Raw genomic sequence first — 19,834 nt, 5'->3', positions numbered from 1 at the left:
GAGAGACACAAAGTGCTACCAGAGTGGTTCAAAACAGACAGATTGCCCATCTGTCTATTTTGACGGATGAGATGAGAAATAAAATTGCTTTGAGAGACAGGAAGGGAGAGGAGAGAGAACATTTTAGATAGAGCCAAGGGCCGGAAGGGAGACGGTGGACGGCACGTCTCAGAAAAGCAAGCCCCATAGTTTCGGGGAGCTACAGCATAAACAGGGATCAGGAAATTGTGGAGAGGGAGCTGAGCACTTCACATTTCTTTTCATTTGGATGCAAACTGGTAAAGGATTTTGAAGAGGGTCGTGATGTAATCAGAGTTGGCTTCACAAAGACGATCAGCCACACAGAGTGAGCGGGTGTAGGGAGAGAGTCGGTGTGGAAGACGAGATGGAAGGGTAGTTGTGAGAGTCTAAAGAAGGTTTTCTAGTGAGACAACTTAATAGGAAACAAACAAAACACCTCTGAAACCACCCTGGTTTAATATTAGCCGAATTAGATGTTATTGGCATACATCTGTTGGATGTCTTCTTGTGCTCTAGGCTAGTGGCCTTCAAACTTATCTGACCATATGCAGGAAGACATCCACGTCTTCCCCTCAGTCCAGTTTCACAAACGTGTTTTGAAACAAGGCTTTCCTAAAATGAAAATTTTAAAAATTTTTCATTTAAAAAAAGCTTTTCATAAAGTGATATTTTGCTACTAGAGTAGAAAATGCAGTCTGTTGTTTTTCTGCTCTTTCTTAATTCTGTTCCAAGCCACTAAATTTATTTAGAGTTTGAGAAAGACATCTTTAGGCACCATGAGGAAAGCAGGAGGAGTACAGGGAGGTACAAGTACAGGAGAAGTACAAGTACAGGAGGAGAGAAGGAAAATAGGCACCAACACAAACACAAGATGAGACCGAGAAGTCCTAGAGCTTAGGAGCTAGAAGGCACCTGAGTAGCTCCTTTATCTTACTGTTCGGCGTAATTAGTGAGAAAACGAAGCTCAGGAGTATAAACTTACTTCACGGCTCCTAGCAAGTCGGTGCTGCAGATCCAGAGGAGGCAGACCTTCTTGGCAGTTTCTTGTTACATATTTTTTAATTAAAAAAAAAATAACAATAGTGAAATTGAGATTACAAAAATTGTGGTACATTTTCATTTTGTCAATTTCATTTGGATTGAGAAAATCATGCTTTCTAATACACATACCAAAAATGCTATTCAGAGGTTCTGCTTATGAGATAATATTTATTTCGATACTCACAGCTGATTGTTGGTGGAGCAGACTAGCCCTAGGACACAGATTTGAAGTCATATGCTGAATGGCTTAGTTCAGTCCTGTCAGTGGGACTCGGTGGAACTGAATGACCTCTCATTTGGAGATAATATCAAAATATAAATTCGAAGCTGTTCAGCCCCTCGGGAATAAACTTTGGCCAAGTGGGCCTTTCCACCCTTTTACTCCACCTCCATTTCCGTCAAGAAAACACGGGAGTGTCTTGATGGCCAGTTTTACCCACCCTTCTACAATGTGATTAGCTCCTTAAAAGGTCCTGTGCTCTTCTGAGTCTCTGTGCTGTTCTTGGATTTTCCATTTTCCATTTTGGATTTTCCATCTAACACCTGAGGTTATGGCTTTGATGTGACTGCCAAAAAAGTACTGAACCAGATGCTTCCAGTGCCACACCTTGTCGATCTTTTTACGTACATTCTCACCTTGATTGTTTCCCAGTTAGAAAAATATTATACACTCTTTAAATTTTACCAGTTAATGATGTCAAAACTTTCCACTAAATAAACCATATTAATGTCTTTGACCCTAACTACTCTCTATTTTCAGTTTTTTAAGGCTTTGCTCAATTAAACCATTGATTAAAAGTACTTACCCTTTTCCGATAGAGTTTAGAAAAAAGGACTGTGATAGTCTCATTCTTATTTGCCTGATTTAGCAACAAATTTGGGTATTTTGTGGGATAATGGCAACAGAAATACTCTTATATGTTTGATTATCTGATTTATTTAGGCTGCTAATACTCTTGTGTTTAACTATCTGATTTATTTAGCCTTCTAAAGAAAAATTATAAAAATCATATAGCAATCACAGTTTGACATTACAATTTCTGAAGATTATCATACAATGTTAACATTTGTCAAAAAATTTTTAGAAAGGAGAGCTACATAGTCGAAGCTATTAAATGATTTATGGTATAATAGGTAATTTATTATATTTCTTGGTAGGCACTTCTTTCGCCAGCCTTTTGATTAGAAATTTACAGAAGCTTTTCACAAAATATAACAAGAAAAGGCTCCTTACACAGTTGTTTTTGGCATTTGTGGTTTGTACAAAATTCTGTTGCATTTCTTAACCACTAAATGAATTCCACATGAAGAGAACTTTGCTCACTGTCTCTCCTCTCCCTTGAAACCCACAGACGTCTTGCTGGAAACGCTTTGACATACATTCCCAATGGAGCATTCGCTGGCCTTTACAGTCTTAAAGTTCTGTAAGTAAACAGGGTCTTATTTATTATATTTCTTTTTTATGTGTTATATTTCAGATTTTAGTGTCAAGTGGATGCTAATTAACTCCTAAAGACTGAATCCCTCTAATAAGCTATTCAGAACCATAGGCTAATTCATTTAAATTCAAGTCCACCTTCATTGGTGCTGCAGGACCGCATTATACCTGGCTGGGTCCGTGTGTGAAAAAAGTCCCTCTCTCTTGTCCTAATTTAAAATCTAAAATTGCCTCTAAAGAAGCAACTTATCAACTCAGACTTCTAAGACAGTATTTCCCTTTCCTTTTATGTAATGAAGTTGGGGACACTTCCTTGAATCATTTTGGTCACCAAGTGAATAAATCATTATGATGCTGACATAATGAGACCGCAGCCTCAAACCATTTGTCAAGCTTATTTCCGTTTAATGCACTGAATAAGGATTAGCTAAAACACTACCAAGTTTATGTTCCACTTGTGAATAGAGAAAAGCCAAGTACGTAACAGATTCAGTGAGTAGTTATTTAATTGAGAATTGTTCATTCATCAGGACTTGTAAGAGTGGTTTTCTTATTATTTAATATCCAACTTCCCAGCTGGTTCATCAGAAAACTCATTATTACTGAATACCTCCTTCTTCTAATTCTCATTGCTCAATTTTCTTTCACTTTATTCTGTGCAGGAAAAAAAAGTCACCTAGTTATGGGCACCTGGGGGGCTCCGTGGGTTAAAGCCTCTGCTTTCGGCTCAGGTCATGGTCTCAGGGTCCTGGGATCAAGCCCCGCATCGGGCTCTCTGCTCAGCAGGGAGCCTGATTTCTCCTCTCTCTCTTCTCTCTCTCTGCCTGCCTCTCTGCTTACTTGTGATCTCTGTCTGTCAAATATATAAACACAATCTTTAAAAAAAAAAAAGAAGTCACCTAGTTAGAGAAAATAGGTAACATAAGTTGAAAGTCATACCAGGAAAAGTTTATCTGAGAGAATATCCTGATTTTATTCCCTTTCTTTGAGATAAAAGTTATAAACTCTAAGAAGGCATTTGATATATTTCTCCATAATGGAAATTGCATTTTATTGACCTAAGGGATACTTAGGCTCTTAGAAAAGCAGTTCTATTTAAATTGAACCTTTTTCTAAAAATCGAACTTAACAGCCAAACCATCGTTTGGTCTGCTTGGGTGGTTGAGTTTGGTCCCCCGTACCCTTAACTTGTTTTGGCTATTAGGCAGAAATATATATATTTTTTAATTTTATTTAATTATTTGAGAGAGGGAGGGAGATCACAAGTAGACAGAGAGGCAGGCAGAGAGGGGGAAACAGGCTCCCTGCTGAGCAGAGAGCCTGATGCGGGGCTCAATTCCAGGACCCTGAGATCATGACCTGAGCCGAAGGCAAAGGCTTAACCCACTGAGCCACCAGGCGCTCCTAGGCAGAAATATTTTTAAGTAGTCATATTACTGAATACTAATGTGAATTCATTGTGTGGTAAAATTGTGAGTTGTAGCACGAACTCTTACATGCACCTGTATCTCCATGAACTCAGCAAAATACTTGGAACCATTTAAAATGCATCATAAATAAATCAAGTTTAGATAAGACAAGTAAGGTAATGTTTTTTCAGTGTTGAGATATGAGCCACAAAGCATTTTGGATACTTGTTAAATAAATTATACTAGAATCAATTATTTTAATTCACTTAAAAAATGTGTTTGGGTGTATTGAGCTACAGAGAGAGAGAAAAAAAGTGTGTGTGGTGTGTGTGGGTGTGTGTGTATGTGTGTTTGGCATTGAACAGATTATTGCTAAAAATACAAGGATCAATAAGTATGACCCATGCCCTTGAAGAGTTTATTTGTAGTGCTAGGTTGTGGGATCAGGATAGTAGGACAAAGACAAACAGATCTCTGATTCATCTAAAAAGTATGATAGAGATATTTGTAGGACACTGTGAAACTCCCGAGGATGGGGAACATTTAGTCTGGTCTGATGGTTTAGAGTTGGCTTCCTGTAAGACATAGAAAGGTCCCAGAGATCCTTTATGTCATGTCAAAAATGCACGGCCATGATCCTGTTTTGGGCACGCTGGGGAACCAGGGGAACATTGGAAGCATGGCAATGGCAGTTTCGGACTTGGCAGTTTAGCTAGATCGCTGTGCATGTGAAGAGGGATTTGGAGGAGCAAGACCCCTACCAGGAATTGAATTCATGCTTCCATTTACTTTGCTGACTTAAACACTAATATTCAATGAGCAAATTCAATTGTCAAATATTCTGAAAGTATTTTGGCAGGAGAACAATGGTTCTCAACTGCAGCCATTCTGCCTGCCACACAGTGTTTTGGAAATTTGGGGGGACATCTTTGGTTTTCCAGATGACCGACGTGAAGTAAATTGTCCTGTGATGTGCTACTCAGCCTGGTATAAAAGATTCTCCCATATCTAACCTGACTTCTGTCTGTCCCTCCAGGCCAAGTGTAAATCAGTAATATTTTCATGCATAAGAATACTAAAAGGTTTTACAAGAAGTTCTGCATAAGCCTTATGATTTTTACAGGAAAAGTTAAATGGAATAAATATATTCTGTTAAAATCATTGAACAATTCAGTTTATGTATCCTGTCTATTTCAGGTATTATATGATTTCTAACTACATATTTTTTAAAATTTTTCAATTAACATATAATGTATTATTAGGCCCAGGGGTACAGGTCTATGAATTGCCAGGTTTACACTTCACAGCACTCACAATAGCACATACCCTCCCCAATGTCCATAACCCAGCCACCCTCACCCTACCCCCTTTCCCCCCCAGCAACCCTTGGTTTGTTTTGTGAGATTAAGGGTTTCTTATGGCTTGTCTCGCTCTCAGTCCCATCTTGTTTCATTTATTCCTTTCCTACCCACCAAAGCCTCTCAACTTCCTCATATCAGGGAGATCATATGATAATTGTCTTTCTCTGATTGACTTATTTCACTAAGCATAATACCCTCTAGTTCTATCTATGTTGTCACAAATGGCAAGATTTCATTTCTTTTGATGGCTGCATAGTATTCCATTGTGTATATACATTACATCTTCTGTATCCATTCATCTCCTGATGGACATCTAGGCTCTTTCCATAGTTTGGCTATTATGGACATTGCTGGTATAAACATTCGGGTGCACGTGCCCCTTCGGATCACTACATTTGTATTTTTAGGGTAAATACCCAGTAGTGTGATTTCTGGGTCATAGGGTAGGTCTATTTTCAACTTTTTGAGGAAACCCCATGCTGTTTTCCAGAGTGGCTGCACCAGCTTGCATTCCCACCAACAGTGTAGGAGGGTTCCCCTTCTCCACATCTCGCCAGCATCTGTCATTTCCTGACTTGTTAATTTTAGCCATTCTGACTGGTGAGAGGTGGTATCTCATTGTGTCTAACCACATATTTTGTTGAAAATTGTGTTAGTGCAGTAGAATTACTTCCAAAGCCACACACACAAAAAAAAGCTAAAAGGTATGGAGCGCCTGGGTGGCTCAGTTGTTAAGCATCTGCCTTTGGCTTGGGTCGAGATCCTGGGGTCTTGCAATCAAGCCCTGGGTCGGGCTCCTGCTCAGCAAGAAGCTGGCTTCTCCCTCTTCCATGCTTATGTTCCTGCTCTCAGTGTCTCTCTCTCTGTCAAATAAATAAATAAAATCTTTTTAAAAATTAAAGATATATAATTGTGGAAGCATAAGACTTCTTAAAAATAATTGCCATGAAATTAGCAGAGAAACATGAAACGTCAGGATAAGACTCTCTTGAATTTCATTAACAAATGTTGCTTAACAAATACTTTATATTTTGGCCTTTAAAAATTTTTGGAGAGTGGTCCTAAAAATCCTATGATGATTATATAATGATTTATTTATTTGGGGATGACCTGATGCTTTTTTAATCTTGCTCTTCCATTATCCAGCAGTGTCGACCACCCGACTGCTATGAAGGCAATGTTGTGCTATTTCTTTTTCCAGTTTGGCTTCAATTCACTGTTGTCTATATGCTCTCCAGGACGTCTTGAAGTACTGGGGAATGAATGCTTGCCTCAGCGTATGATGGAGCTTTAAGAGGATGAGTGTTCACTTCAACCCTATCTTGTCCTAGCGGAAAATTATTTTGACACTACTCTTCTCTATAAGGAAGTCATTTGTGAAGATATCCATGCTCATCTGCGAGAGTATAACACTTCCTGATTTTCTCTCTTATGACGTCTAAAATTTGCCTTAGCATGTTATCTTTATTTTAATAAAGGTTGTTTCCTTCTGTCTCATATAAGTATAGTCTGTTATCTATCTTAACTCTAGTTCTTCTTCTAGTATGTATCTAGACCTCTAATCTCATTTCCCTGTTCTTGTCCAAAATAGCTTCTGATCATGGGGTTTCTCTCACACCCAACCTTATTCATTAAAAGGAGAGGCAAACGTCTGACTTGTTCATAAAGATGTCTCCTATCCGAACATCATGTGTGTAACGACACGTGTATCACTTTATTATACATTTCTTTTATTGGTCCTTCATAATATAGTTAGGGCAGTATCTTATATTGATTTTTTTCCCTCAAAATGATGTGTGTAAATAGGCTATATTTTTATGAATGTTATCTAAATAAAAGAGATAAGGCATTATAAAGTATTGGGATTAAAGGGAGAATTGGGTCCAGTAGTGTTGAGACCAAAGTGCTAGAGGTAAAATGCAAAACAAGACAACCCTGTTTCTATGTTCATGGCAACTCTTCCAAATGTTTTGTAAAGTCCAAAAGCCATTGGAAGAAAGAAATAACTGATTACAGTATAGCATGGTAAGAAAGGTAATATAAAAGTTATATCCATCTGGGTCCATGAGCAGCATAGAGAGGGAAAGGAGGGCATTTGACCAAAAAAAAAAAAAAGAGAGAGAGAGAGACAGACAGACAGACAGAGAGAAGAGTAATCTAGTCCACTGAGAAAATTAAGACAGCAACAGCTCTCATTGGCTAGGACTCCGTTATATCTGAAATCTTGCTACTGTGAACTCTGGAAGTTCACTAATATTTAAGATTACCCCTGTATACTGGCCTCATAAAAGAATAATAGTAAGTTATTGGTTCTGCATTGCAAAATACCTAGTCCAGTGGAATTCTGAACCAGGCTTTCTTCAGCCAAGGTTCATTTTCTCGTGTAAACCATTCAGTCAAGGAACTGCTTCTCATTCTACCCCCCGGCACCAGAACCAAAGCCGTGGAGGTGATGGGTAAAACTAACTGGGGAAAAGTACAAGGAGCCCAAATTCTCTCGTTCGCATGTAGACCTATAACAGAGTCTCAGCGGCTACTTGATCTCTAAACACAAAACAATTAGGCAGAAAGAAGGAATACCAAAGGATCACGCCATCAACTGTGATGAAGTCCCTTTGTAACATATAATTTCATCTCCCTGTGCTGCGCTATACCTGTTCTCAATTAGTCCTGTTGGCAAAAAAAAATAACCAAACATTGTATTATTAAGAAGCTCGGGATGCTGTAGGAAATAGTGAATATTTTAAATTTTTAATACTTTAAATATATTTAGATTTTTAAATACATTTTAAAATAAATTTTAAATTTTTAAATATTTTTAATTTTTAAAATTTTTGATATTTTAAGATCAGGGAAAGAAATTAAGAAAATATGCAACCATCCTTTGTCTCTAGAGAAAGTGTTTTCTTTTCTCGCCCGTATGCGAATGATAAATATAAAGCTAAGATTGCCTAAACCCATATCCAGTTTATGGTGCTTTCTGCTTATATTCAATGCACTGAATAAAGGAATATTTGCAAAAGAAATCAGCAGCCGTGTTGTGAATGCTTTCTGTTTTAATTGCACTCCATAGTGCTATAAACCCTTTAATTGTTTTGTCTCCCACTAGGATATCTTAAACAAAAACAGAATTTTCTAATTAACTCACTGGAGACTTATAAGGATATAATGGAGATAACTTGCTCATGTTTTGTCATTTAAAAGTAATTAAACAGAAGTTATTTTAGGAAGAGAATCAGGACTTAAGTGATTTTTTAAAATTATATTTTTGTATTTTACTGGTAGAAGTAATCCAAAAATTAAATTGCCAAGAGGTAGTTCAGGAGTAGTTTAAAAATTATCATCGGCAAAGCTCACTTAAGTTCTGTTTTCTGAATGCATAAAACCTCGGAGATGTTTTAAAACTTGTATAAAGAGGGTGCCTAGGTGGCTCAGGGGGTTAAGCCTCTGCCTTCGGCTCGGGTCATGATCTCAGGGTCCTGGGATCGAGTCCCACATCGGGCTCTCTGCTCGGCAGGGAGCCTGCTTCCTCCTCTCCCTCTCTCTCTCTCTCTGCCTGCCTCTCTACCTGCTTGTGATCTCTGTCTGTCAAATAAATAAATAAAATCTTTTAAAAAAAAAAAAAACCTTGTATAAAGATGTATAAAACTTTGGAGACAGTTTGCAAATACTTAATGAAGGAAAACCACCTGAATATCTCTTATTCTCTACTCCAATTTTCCAATTTTTTAGGAAGTCCACATTTTAATAGTTTCACTGTTTGGTTAGCAAAGCATAGAAAGACTATTCAATAAACACTTTGTACAGTAATGTATTACCTGCAAAGTTTAGACATCAATTAAGTCCATTATCTGTGTCTTACCATCATTTAACTGTGTCACTCAATTAATGAGTGACTTAGAAAACATTTCTGTGGAGTTAAACTTATATAATATATTAAAACTATATATAATATATGTTATATATATTAAAACTACTTGGAAAAGTGTAAAATAATCGAGAAATGTGAAATTTTAATATTCAGGCGAATTATGAAATATGGAATTCAGGCTACAATTTTCCCAATTTCCTGACAGGTATGTGAAGTGTGAGGTCTTCTTAAAGCTTGACTTTGTTCATAAGGAAGCAACACATTTGACACTCTTAATTTATGAAATGTTAGTTGAATTCAAGTTCAATAATGAAATTCTTTTGGCAAACTACTGGACTATAAGTGACATAACTCTGTTCTTTCTTTCTTTTTTTTTTTTTTTCTTTTAAAAGCTCATGTTTTACTTCTTTTTTTTTTTTAAGATTTTATTTATTTATTTGACAGAGAGAGATCACAAGTAGGCAGAGAGAGAGAGAGAGAGGAGGAAGCAGGCGCCCTGCCAAGCAGAGAGCCCGATGTGGGACTCGATCCCAGGACCCTGGAATCATGACCTGAGCCGAAGGCAGAGGCTTAACCCACTGAGCCACCTAGGCACCCCAATTCTGTTCTTTCTTAAACAGAATCTCAGACATGATAAGAAAAGTGTAAATTTTATGACCTTAAGTATTTTTTGTGTCTCATTTATATACGAACTCACATTACATATTTTAATCCTCAAACACCTTATCAGTCAGATGATCTTATTATATTCCCATTATACAGATAAGTGACCAAAGGTCAAAGAGATTAAATGGTTTTAAATTAAAAGACATAAAACTTTGGCCTTATCTCCAAGCTCAATGTAGCCCCAAGTTCAGGTGAAAATATTCTACCAGAAATCACTTGGTCTAGCGTAGGGTAATTCTCAGTGTGTGGCACCTTGCCCTTCAGCACTAGAATCACCTCGAAGTTGGTTAGAAATGCACATTCTCTGGCTCCTACCCAGATGTACTGAACCAGAAACTTTGAGGGTGGGCCCAGCACTCTGGGTTTTAATAAGTCTCCCAGTGGATTCTGATAAACACCGAAGTCTGAGAACCACTGGCACAGATTTTATTTTTGCTCATTTTATTTAGTGGTTAATTAAAATGTCACATCCAATATGATCTCATTACATTGCTAGTTTTGACAAGGAGTCTATCAATTCATACAAAAAAGGGCTGACCTTGGTGGAATGCTTACCGTATAGCACGGATTGTTCCCTATACGTTTACTCATCAGATCATCTCAGTAAGCCCTCGGGTGGGTATTATTATTGGTTACTGAGATGTGGAGAAACTGGATGATGTCCCCGAGGCCACACTGCTGGTGGCAGGGAAAAGGCAGACCGATTCGAGAACCCATACTCTTACCCTTACTGTAATCATTCCATACACTATCTAACGAGAATCTGGACATTCAGCCAATATGCCTCAAGAGACTGCTTGCAGTGCAGTGGAGCGTACACCAAGTTCCGAGTCAGACATACACGTGGGGTTAGATCCCAGCGAGTCATCTCATGAAAAGAAACTTCTTCGGTGGAAGGAGAGAAACGGGAACATTGTTTTCAGAGATCCAAATGTAAAGCGGGCGACCTCCTCAGCAGAAATATTTCTGTAGAATATCTACTTTCCTAAAATAGTCTTCTGCCTCTGGCAGAAATACAGGCAGAATGGCTGCGAACTTATGGTGTTATAAACATTTATGAATAAGCTAGCAAAGTACAAGGGATCTAATGGGAATTTTTTCCCTTGCTATTTCCCTACTAACAGTGATATATTTTTATTTCATTGTTACCAGGTGTTACTGTTCTGTAGTCCTCATGTTCTGAGAACTGTTGAATCCAGGCGAGCAAAAGTGCAATACTTCACAAAAAGAATTTAATTGCTATTAAAATATGACCACACACAAGAAGAGAAAAGATTTTTAATAGCTTCCTACTGTAGCCATATTTCCATTTTGTATAATTTATATAGTCATCAGAGGGATCCTTTAAACCATACATAAAACAAGTGTTGGTGAAGGTGTGGGGAAAGGAGATCCCTTGTACACTGTTGGTGGGAATGTCAATCAGAACAGCCTCTAGGAAGAACAGTATGGAGGTTCCTCAAAAAATTAATAATAGAAATACCATATGTTCCAATAATTCCACTAGTGGGTATTTACCCAAAGAAAACAAAAACACTAATTTGAAAAGATATATGCATCCCTGTCTTTATTGCAGCATTATTTACAATAGCAAGATATGAAAGCAATCCAAGTGTCCATCCATAGATGAATGGGTAAGGAAAATGTATGTCTGTGTGCATGCATATGTGTATGAATATTATGCAGCCATGAAAAAGATGAGATCACGCCATTTGAGACCACATGGATGGACTTAGAGAGTATTATGCTAAGTGAAATAGACAAATGCCACATGATTCCACTCATAAGTGGAATCTGAAAAAATGAACAAACAAAAAGCAGAATCAGACCTATCAATACAGAAGAAAAACTGACGGTTGCCAGAGGGAGGTGGTGGGTGGAGATGGTTAGCAAAATCAGTGAAAGGAGGTAGGAGATAGCGGCTTCCAGTTACAGGGTGAATAAGTCACAGGAATAAAAAGCAGAGCATAAGGAATACAGTCAATGACACTGTAATCGTGATGTATGGAAACAGATGGTTGCTATACTTGTGATGAACATAGCATAATGTAGAAACTTGTACATCAGTAAGTTGTACCCCGAAACTAATGTTGCATTGTGCATCAACTATACTCAAATTTTTTAAAAGGATAAAAACATAAATTAGAGCATATCATTTCCCTACATAAACCCTCCAATAGGAGTTTCTCACCACACTTAAAAAAAGCCTCATTGTGGCCTGCAAGTCCTCCATGAGATGGTCTCAGTTTCTCTCAACCTCTTGCTCTCACTCACTCCTCTCCCATGATTCTTGGATTCTCCTTGAATGAGTCAAACAAGCTCTGGCCTCTGGGCCTTTGCACTTACTCCTCCCTCTTCTCAGATGTCCACAGGATTTGCTCCATGACTCCATTCTCACCTCCTAAGAAAGATCTTCCCTGACCACCTTTAAAATAAAAATCTCACCCCTGGTAGCCATCCATCCCAAATCCATGTTTTGTTCTTTGTTCATGGTACCTATCACTTGTCTGATGTTATAGACTCATCCATCAATTTTTACTTATCATTCACTCCACACAGGAACGTTAAACTCCCCAAGGGCCAAGACTTGGTCTTGTGCTCTGCTGTTTCCCCAATGCCTAGAACAGTGACTGGCATGGCTATGGCCAATTATTATTCGTTATCGTGAGCCTTCTTTAACGTTTTTCTTCATTTGTTTTCATGGGCAGTATGCTGCAGAATAATCACCTGAGACAGGTACCGACGGAAGCTCTGCAGAATTTGCGAAGCCTTCAGTCCCTGTAAGTATTGCTTGCAAATGTTCTCAGGATCAGTGTGGGAAGGGGCACTGAAATGTCCAAGCGGCCACTTTAATCAGTGCCTCGTTTGGGGACCATACCTAAATAAGTTGTGAAGGAGACTTTTCATTAGAGCAACAATGCTTTGAGCCTCATTGAACAATACATGCGGGAGGGATGAGTGTTGGAGTTTGGACACTGACTCGGGTCAGACACTCAGGCACAGCACCTGCAGTGACAAGTTCTTAGATATACTGGTATCACAGGACAGAATGTCTAGGATCTCACCCTGCCTTCCCATGTAATATTTTCATTCCAGAATTCAAATCAGAGAGAATGCTTTCTCTTTTTATCTAGAAAAAGGGGTATCACAGTCTAGACATCTTGGCATCTTCAGTTTATTCTGTTTTTAGATGATCTGAGCTGCCTTATAGTAAAATGTTTTCTGGGTCGAATAAAGATTTAATTTTTAAAGTTCCTTATGGACATCAGGAGTCCTCATATCCATAAACCGAGATCTAACGGTATGTCTTAAAGCCTTCCTGCATAACTTCCCCATCCCCAAACAGACATACAAACATACCAACAATCTCCAGATAGACTCACCCATACCTCGGATTCACACACAGACACACCCACAGACATAACACAGCGGCGGTGTTATTGTTCCTTATTCTGAATACACAAGTTTTCTGTCAGGAGTTTCCACTCTCCATTGATTTAGACTCTCTGAATAAATAAAAATCAGTTATTTCTCACAAAAAGAACTTTCTTACCATCTGGATGTTTTAGAGCTTGGGGTATAAGCGATTGTTTACAGTGATTATTTGTCAAGGTTATGCCACGAGCAGTTGGCTAGTAAATCTTCCTCTCGTCAGAATGTATCAGTGTTTATGATGTGTTGCATAATTTCCAATATATGCGTGTGTAATCTCTGCTTTTATCTTACTTACACCTGTCAAGCAAAATACTGGTTTCTGGTCTAGACTGCTGAGGGAGTTAAATGCATAAAAAAGCCAAATAAATATTGCAGACTCTAGCTGAAAAGGATTAAAAAGATTCCAATAATTGGGGCGCCTGGGTGATTCAGTCAGTTGAGCGTTGGACTTAATTTCAGCTCGGGTCATGATCTCAAGGCTGTGAGATGGAGCCCCATGTCGGGCTGCACCCTCAGAAGGGAGTCTGCTTAGGATTCTCTCTTTCTCCCTCTGCCCTTCCCCCTCTCCCTTTAAAAAAAAAAAAAAAAGAAGAAGAAGAAGCAGAAAAAAGAATCCATCAGTTAATAATTACATATGGTTTGCTTAATGCCTTTTACTGAGGCAATTCAAGAGAAGGAGGAATGTGAGGTTGAAGATGATACTTTCCTCCTTTGATCTTTTTTTTTTTTTTTTTGAATAAAAGCAAATCTGTGCTTGAGACCATTTTAAGCTTTTTAGTCCAGTCAAACAAAGTGACTTCCTAGGTTTTCACGGGCCTATAGATAAACAAGCCCACAAGGGCCCCTTTGTGGCCTGGGACCAGTCTGTTGCACTTTCAAGGGCTCCCTAAAGCCATCCGAGTATCACTCCTCCTTTGTTGCACCAGCATTTTCCTGAAGGAAAGGAGCGCTCAGAGCGGCCACATGCTCTCAAGTGGGGCTGTCTGTGTAAGGGCACAGGGTCTAGGGGCTGCACTGAAAAACGAGATAATGGCAGTGGCCAATGGGAACTTTAAACAGCTGTGAGGCAGAAGATACAAGGATAAGAGTTTGTAACCAAAAGCCACTATCAGCTGAAAGAAGATCACAAACAGAACACACACAGAAGTGAACTCTTTGAGAAAGAGAAAACCAGGAATCTTTTGTTCGCTCAAACTGGGTGGTGCCTCCCTGATAAAGGTGTCCGGATTTGGTTTCTTACCGTTTCCATATTTACTGTTCACCAGGTGTCTCTTGCGTGATGGTTTCTGATTCACAAAAAAACAATTGTGTTTGAAACTTTATAAGTATGTGTTCCCTGTGAAAAAGCCAGGGGTTAACTTTCTATTATGATGGTTATCGCATCTAGATAGACCGCTCGGCCCGCAGTGCTTGCTGAATTTTATCGGGCGGCTGTGTGATGTCTGTCCCCCGGTCCCTTTGCCCAGAGCGCACAGACCCAGGCGAGGTGTTGAGCATTGGCAGTTCGGGCTACCACGCCATGTCTACTCACATTCTTTGTGCTGCTTTGATACAAGAATTAAGATTTGGCAAAAAGTATCATAGACAGAGCCACCAACCACACAGACACTGTATTGTACCCGACCAGGTTTGCAGGTTGCAGGGAGGGGGGCACAGCGAGCCCTTTTAAAGTTCTACTGTTGTCCCAGATCCAGACTGTGGAATAGTCCCTCTCCTGTTTCCTTGAAGCAGATCTGAAAATGAAAGCACTAGTTTTGAGAGGAGTGGTTATTACACACATAACATTCCTCATCCGCTCTCCATTCATTGCCCTTCGAGCTGCTTCCATGTTGATGTCAGCAACAAAGAGGGTGACAGCTATCTTCTGCCTTCTGCCCACAATTGGGAGGTCCCCACCCAGATCTCCAGCCCTTAGCCTGTCCCTCGGCCCTTCTGGTCACGGTTCCTCTTCTTTCTTTCTCTGGAAGTTACTCTGGTTCTCTTCACTTGCTCATTTTCCTTGTGTTATACCTTCGCTCTACTGGGCGCTGGGCTGTGAGCTTATCAGCCCTGTGGGGGCGCCGCCTGGTCATTTCCAAGGGGAGCTTCTCAACCCCAACTGCAAAGACGAATCACGGGGGTGGGGGGCAGGTGGTGACTCCTGAGGCTGCACTCTCCGAGTGTTTTTCTAACTGGTGCAATTATATAACGTGAAGGGCTTTTTAAAGGAGGAATGGGAAGACTGGTGCCCCCACGTTCCTGCAGGTGTGGGGCAGATACTCTTCCCGAACCATTTTCAAACCTGAAATCATAACCTTATGCATTCCAGGATGAACTCATGGTGTCCTTAGACCATGCACTAAAAGTCAGGGGTTGCATTGTTTGTGTTTAATTGAAATAGCTCACATCTGTCTATTAATTATACCAACAGACTGCAGCCAATAAAGATAGGAGGCCACATACTGTGTATTACCCACCCCTCCCATTCGAAGGTGTTGATCATAGCACGGGCATCTCCAAGATCCACAGAGCGGTGGGCCCGATCTCAGTCTTACTTACTCAAAAACTCCATTTTAGCAGAATCCTCCGGGGACTGGTGTGGCCACTGCTTTTTGAAAAATGAACATTTTTGTTGTTCTATGACACTAACAAGTGGTCTACAAACCCAAACCGGTTGATTACGACCCAAGTAGATCTTTGGTATGCTTTGCTTCACCGTATCGAGTCAGCTGCATTAAAGATAGTTTAAGAAACCTGACAGGCTAAAATTGGTAACATTGCTGAGCAAGAAACAAACTGGACTCATGTTTCAAGAGATGTAGTTTTCATTTCTTTTACCTAAACAAAATTATTTGGCTTTGTTCGTCGGGAAAACACATAGGTACTTTTGTGTTCTTGTAACTCTGTCCTGATGCTTGCAAATTGCTTGCATAAAGAACAAGAGGTCAAGCCCACGTGCCAGAGCTCAGTAGCCCAGAGCTTGCCCCTGTACAGTATGGCCATTTCCCTCGGGCATGGTAATGACTGCCCAGACACCAGTTGGCTTTTTTGTAATGTAATCAAATATAACTTAATTTCCTTTCTGTTTTTTTGGAAGGGAATAGGAAATGCAATCAGAATTCACAATGAGTTGTATTTCACCAAGAAACTTTGGGCATAATAGTCATTTGAGGACCAGGTTCAGATTACAGTGATTTGATGGAAACTCAAACCTTAACCCTCCCATGCCCTCACACCTTTGTATTTGTAGTTAAGAAATCGGTCTTGGGGGGTAGGGGGGAACCACTGCTTCATTTGTGGACAGTCCTCAATGATGTTCATTCATCTGCCTGTCATCAAGTCCAAGATGATCAAAGAGAATGTCGTATTCATGTTTGTCCTGTATTGCATTTAATACATGTTAGTTTTCATTCCAGGTTTGTACCAGAGAAACTAATTGGGTTGGTATATAGGAAATAAGAGAATGAGACATATCCTTAGTATTGTCTCTACTCTCCAATCAGCTGATGTTCTTCTTCAGAGTGTAAGACGTTGTTTTAAAACCGAAGAAGAAAAACTCCTGCCTGGAAAAGGATCTGCCCAGGCATCTCCTGATCTACCTTCAGGTCTTCCCACTCCATCCCTGAACCCTTTGAAATGTTAATGACGTCCCCCACTCTTTTTGGTGGGGTTTTGCTTATAACAGTCCTAAAACAGAGTAAGCCAGAGGAGGAGACAAGGAGGAAGAGGGGGAAGAGAGGGCACTCACCGCACTGAGCCAAAAGTCAGGCAAGCCTAGAACCAGCCACAGTTTTCTCCCACTAATACCCAGGAGCTTATTCGGTTTCAGACCCTGGATAAAGAATGGGAAGGAAGTAACAAAAGACAAGGTGGTGTCTGCAGACAAAAAAAGCAGTGAGGTAACCAAGAGGCTAACTTTAAAAGATCAAAGGGGTTTAAAAAAAACGGTTTTAGTATTAGTGACATTATTCCTTCCACTAAAACAGTCTCCAGAAAGAGAAATGACAAGCTTACACGATAAAAATGCATGTCCAATAAATAAAAATTTGATTTAGTTTTGCACCAAATGCCAGCATATCGAGTCAGTCTTGGGATGGGGGTGGACTTAGATGTTCTAGAGGCCAAGGGTTTTGCTGTAGCAGTCTTGGGCGTTCACTTCATAGAACCATGTGCAAACCTGCACCCATGAAAATTTTATTGTCTCCCTCCCCCCACTTAAACAGGAGATGAAAACTATTTTTAAAGATAAAGCCCTTGCCATGCAATGTTTATAGTCAGTTGGAGCACAGTCCTCAGAATCATATATGAAAAAAATGTGAATACTTAATGCAAGACTCCATGCACGAGGCTTTCTTACATCAGGTTACCCTCCAGTGCCCTGATCAAGTCCCGTATAGGACAGCCTAGCAGATCAGTAAATAAGCGAGAACACAGATGTTATCAATGAGAAGTCAAATACCACTTTTCTGTCTTGTGATGAGAAACGAAGGTTCCCTTTGGGAAGCAGATTAAACTCTTTGGAGAAGCTAAAGGGATAGCACCAATGGGAAGGTGCCTTGTGAAGGGGGCAAAATGTGTCCCCCTCTCCAGAGTAGGTAAAGTCTGTGAGGAGTTGTAAAAAGGCACAGGAAGAAGCAGTAAAGCATGTCATGTACCAGGATAAAATCATAAACACTCAGGGTATTTAAACCTCTGTGGTTATAAAAGCAACAGCCCCTCCTATTTATGAAGCACTTTTACCTGCAATGTTCCCCTCATCCTCATGATGTTGTTCCAAACATCTGCTCAGGATCAGCTCATCTCCTCTGGTTTGTCACCCACATTCACGGATCGAAGCAGTCTCCCAAGGAAGGAGCTGAAGTGATCCCTTCCCTAGCGAGGAGGAGGCAAAAGTTCAAAGAGGTTCAATGACTTCCTCAAGGTCATATGGCTTGTAATGGAGTCAGGCTAGAGATGAGTCTGGGATAAGAATTCTGGTCTCGGGGCACCTGGGTGGCTCAGTGGGTTAAGCCTCTGCGTTTTGGCTCAGGTCATGATCCCAGCCAGCGTCCTGGGATCGAGCCTCGCATCGGGCTCTCTGCTCAGCAGGGAGCCTGCTTCCTCCTCTCTCTCTGCCTCTCTGCCTACTTGTGATCTCTGTCAAATAAATAAATAAATAAATCTTTTAAAATTAAAAAAAAATAAAATAAAAAGAAGAACTCTGGTCTCTTCAACTCCAAAATCTGCCCATTTTAGCGTAGTGACACTATCTTGCCCCCGCTTCAAAGCCACTGTGGAGAATGGGCACACAACAGATAACACTGATATGAAGGAAAGGAGCCTGACAGAATCACATCTTCCTTCTAGACCTATGTTGTGAAGCTTCACAAAAAGAAAGAAACTAGTAGTGATGCAGGACAGAAGTAAGTAAGTTGAAGAAGGAAAGAGAACTCTATTATTAAAGATGGGCCAGTCAGCCTTTTGTAGTGTTTCCCTATGCATTCGGTTGTCTGTTCCCTCATCACCCATGAGGCAGAATTTGTCTCCACTTTCTTGATAAGGAAACTGTAAGTAAGAAAAGGGTATCTTGTCCCTACTGCAAAGGTGAAAGTTGATTAGACAAAGACAAGAGGGAAGAACAGTTCAGACAGAGGAACTATGCATGGGCTACCTTGTTGTGGATTGCCGGGGGAGGCAAGGGGCTAGTACCTCAGGGAACAGATACACGGTCCATGTGGCTAAAGCAGGAAGAGTGAGGTGGAAGAAATGCAAGAACAGTTTAGCGAGGCAGTGAGGGGCGAGGGTCAGACACCTTGAAAGCTATTTGGGACTTGTCAAGGATTTTGGTCTTCATTGTGAAAGCAATGGGAATCCACAGGAGGAAAGGGCATGATCTGATCTGTATTATTGGAACAGCCTAGGAGAGAAAGGAGAACTTTGTCAGGATTGGGACAGTAGGAGATGGTGAAAGGGAAATGGATTTGAGAAATCTTTAGATGAAATTACCAGTATTTGGTAATGAAGTAGCAATGGAGAATGAAGAAGGAAGAGGTGCCAGGGATGATCACAGTTTATATAACCATGTGCTTAATGAAGCCCATCCCAAGGAAAAGAAACACAGGTAGAGGGCTGCATTTGAGGAAAATAGTGTGGGAAATAATGAGTTTGGTCTTGAACGTGTATATTTGTGAAGGAATGACTACGTAGAAATATCACATGAACAACTTGAAACCCAGATCTGGGTCTCAAAGAAAAGTGAAATTTTGGTCAGGTCGTCCTACCATACATTTCCGTTCACCTAACATCTCATTACAATGATTTGATTGACTACACTTGAGAAAACGTGCTCCATAAATGTTGGATCAACATGTTTAGAAAACATGTTCCATGTCTGCCTGGTTTGCTGTTAGCTCTCCAGCACCAGAAGCAGGGCCTGCAGAAAACACATTCAAGAAACTTTTATTGAATTTATTGAACTAAAGCCTCAGACCGTAAGTGTTGTTCCAAACATCTGCTCAGGATCAGCTCATCTCCTCCGGTTTGTCACCTACATTCACTGATCTCTCTGGCTCCAAACTCTTTATCTCTGGACCTGGCTTCTTCTCCCTGCCCTTCCTGAGCTGAGAGTTGGACC

At 40.1% G+C, this 19,834-nt stretch overlaps 1 protein-coding gene and 1 long non-coding RNA gene across 3 annotated transcripts in view; one reads left to right on the top strand and one right to left on the bottom strand.

Moving 5' to 3' along the window:
* Positions 1 to 19,834, top strand: part of LGR5 (leucine rich repeat containing G protein-coupled receptor 5) — a 124,388-nt gene that overhangs the window by 69,450 nt on the left and 35,104 nt on the right. For both annotated transcript variants that reach the window (XM_032347029.1, XM_032347028.1), the window contains exons 3-4: positions 2,415 to 2,486; positions 12,516 to 12,587. In XM_032347029.1, the coding sequence (XP_032202920.1) occupies positions 2,415 to 2,486; positions 12,516 to 12,587 (144 nt within the window). The remainder of the gene's footprint in view (positions 1 to 2,414; positions 2,487 to 12,515; positions 12,588 to 19,834) is intronic.
* LOC116593141 lies at positions 516 to 18,201 on the bottom strand. The gene is made up of 3 exons (XR_004286772.1): positions 17,962 to 18,201; positions 1,004 to 1,064; positions 516 to 633 (listed from the first exon to the last, which is right to left on the bottom strand). It is a non-coding gene; the product is annotated as an uncharacterized LOC116593141 (long non-coding RNA).

This window comes from Mustela erminea, chromosome 6 (assembly GCF_009829155.1).
Source record: "Mustela erminea isolate mMusErm1 chromosome 6, mMusErm1.Pri, whole genome shotgun sequence".
NCBI lineage: Eukaryota > Metazoa > Chordata > Mammalia > Carnivora > Mustelidae > Mustela > Mustela erminea.
Note: the sequence above shows the minus strand (reverse complement) of the source record. Positions and strands in the feature narration are given on the sequence as shown.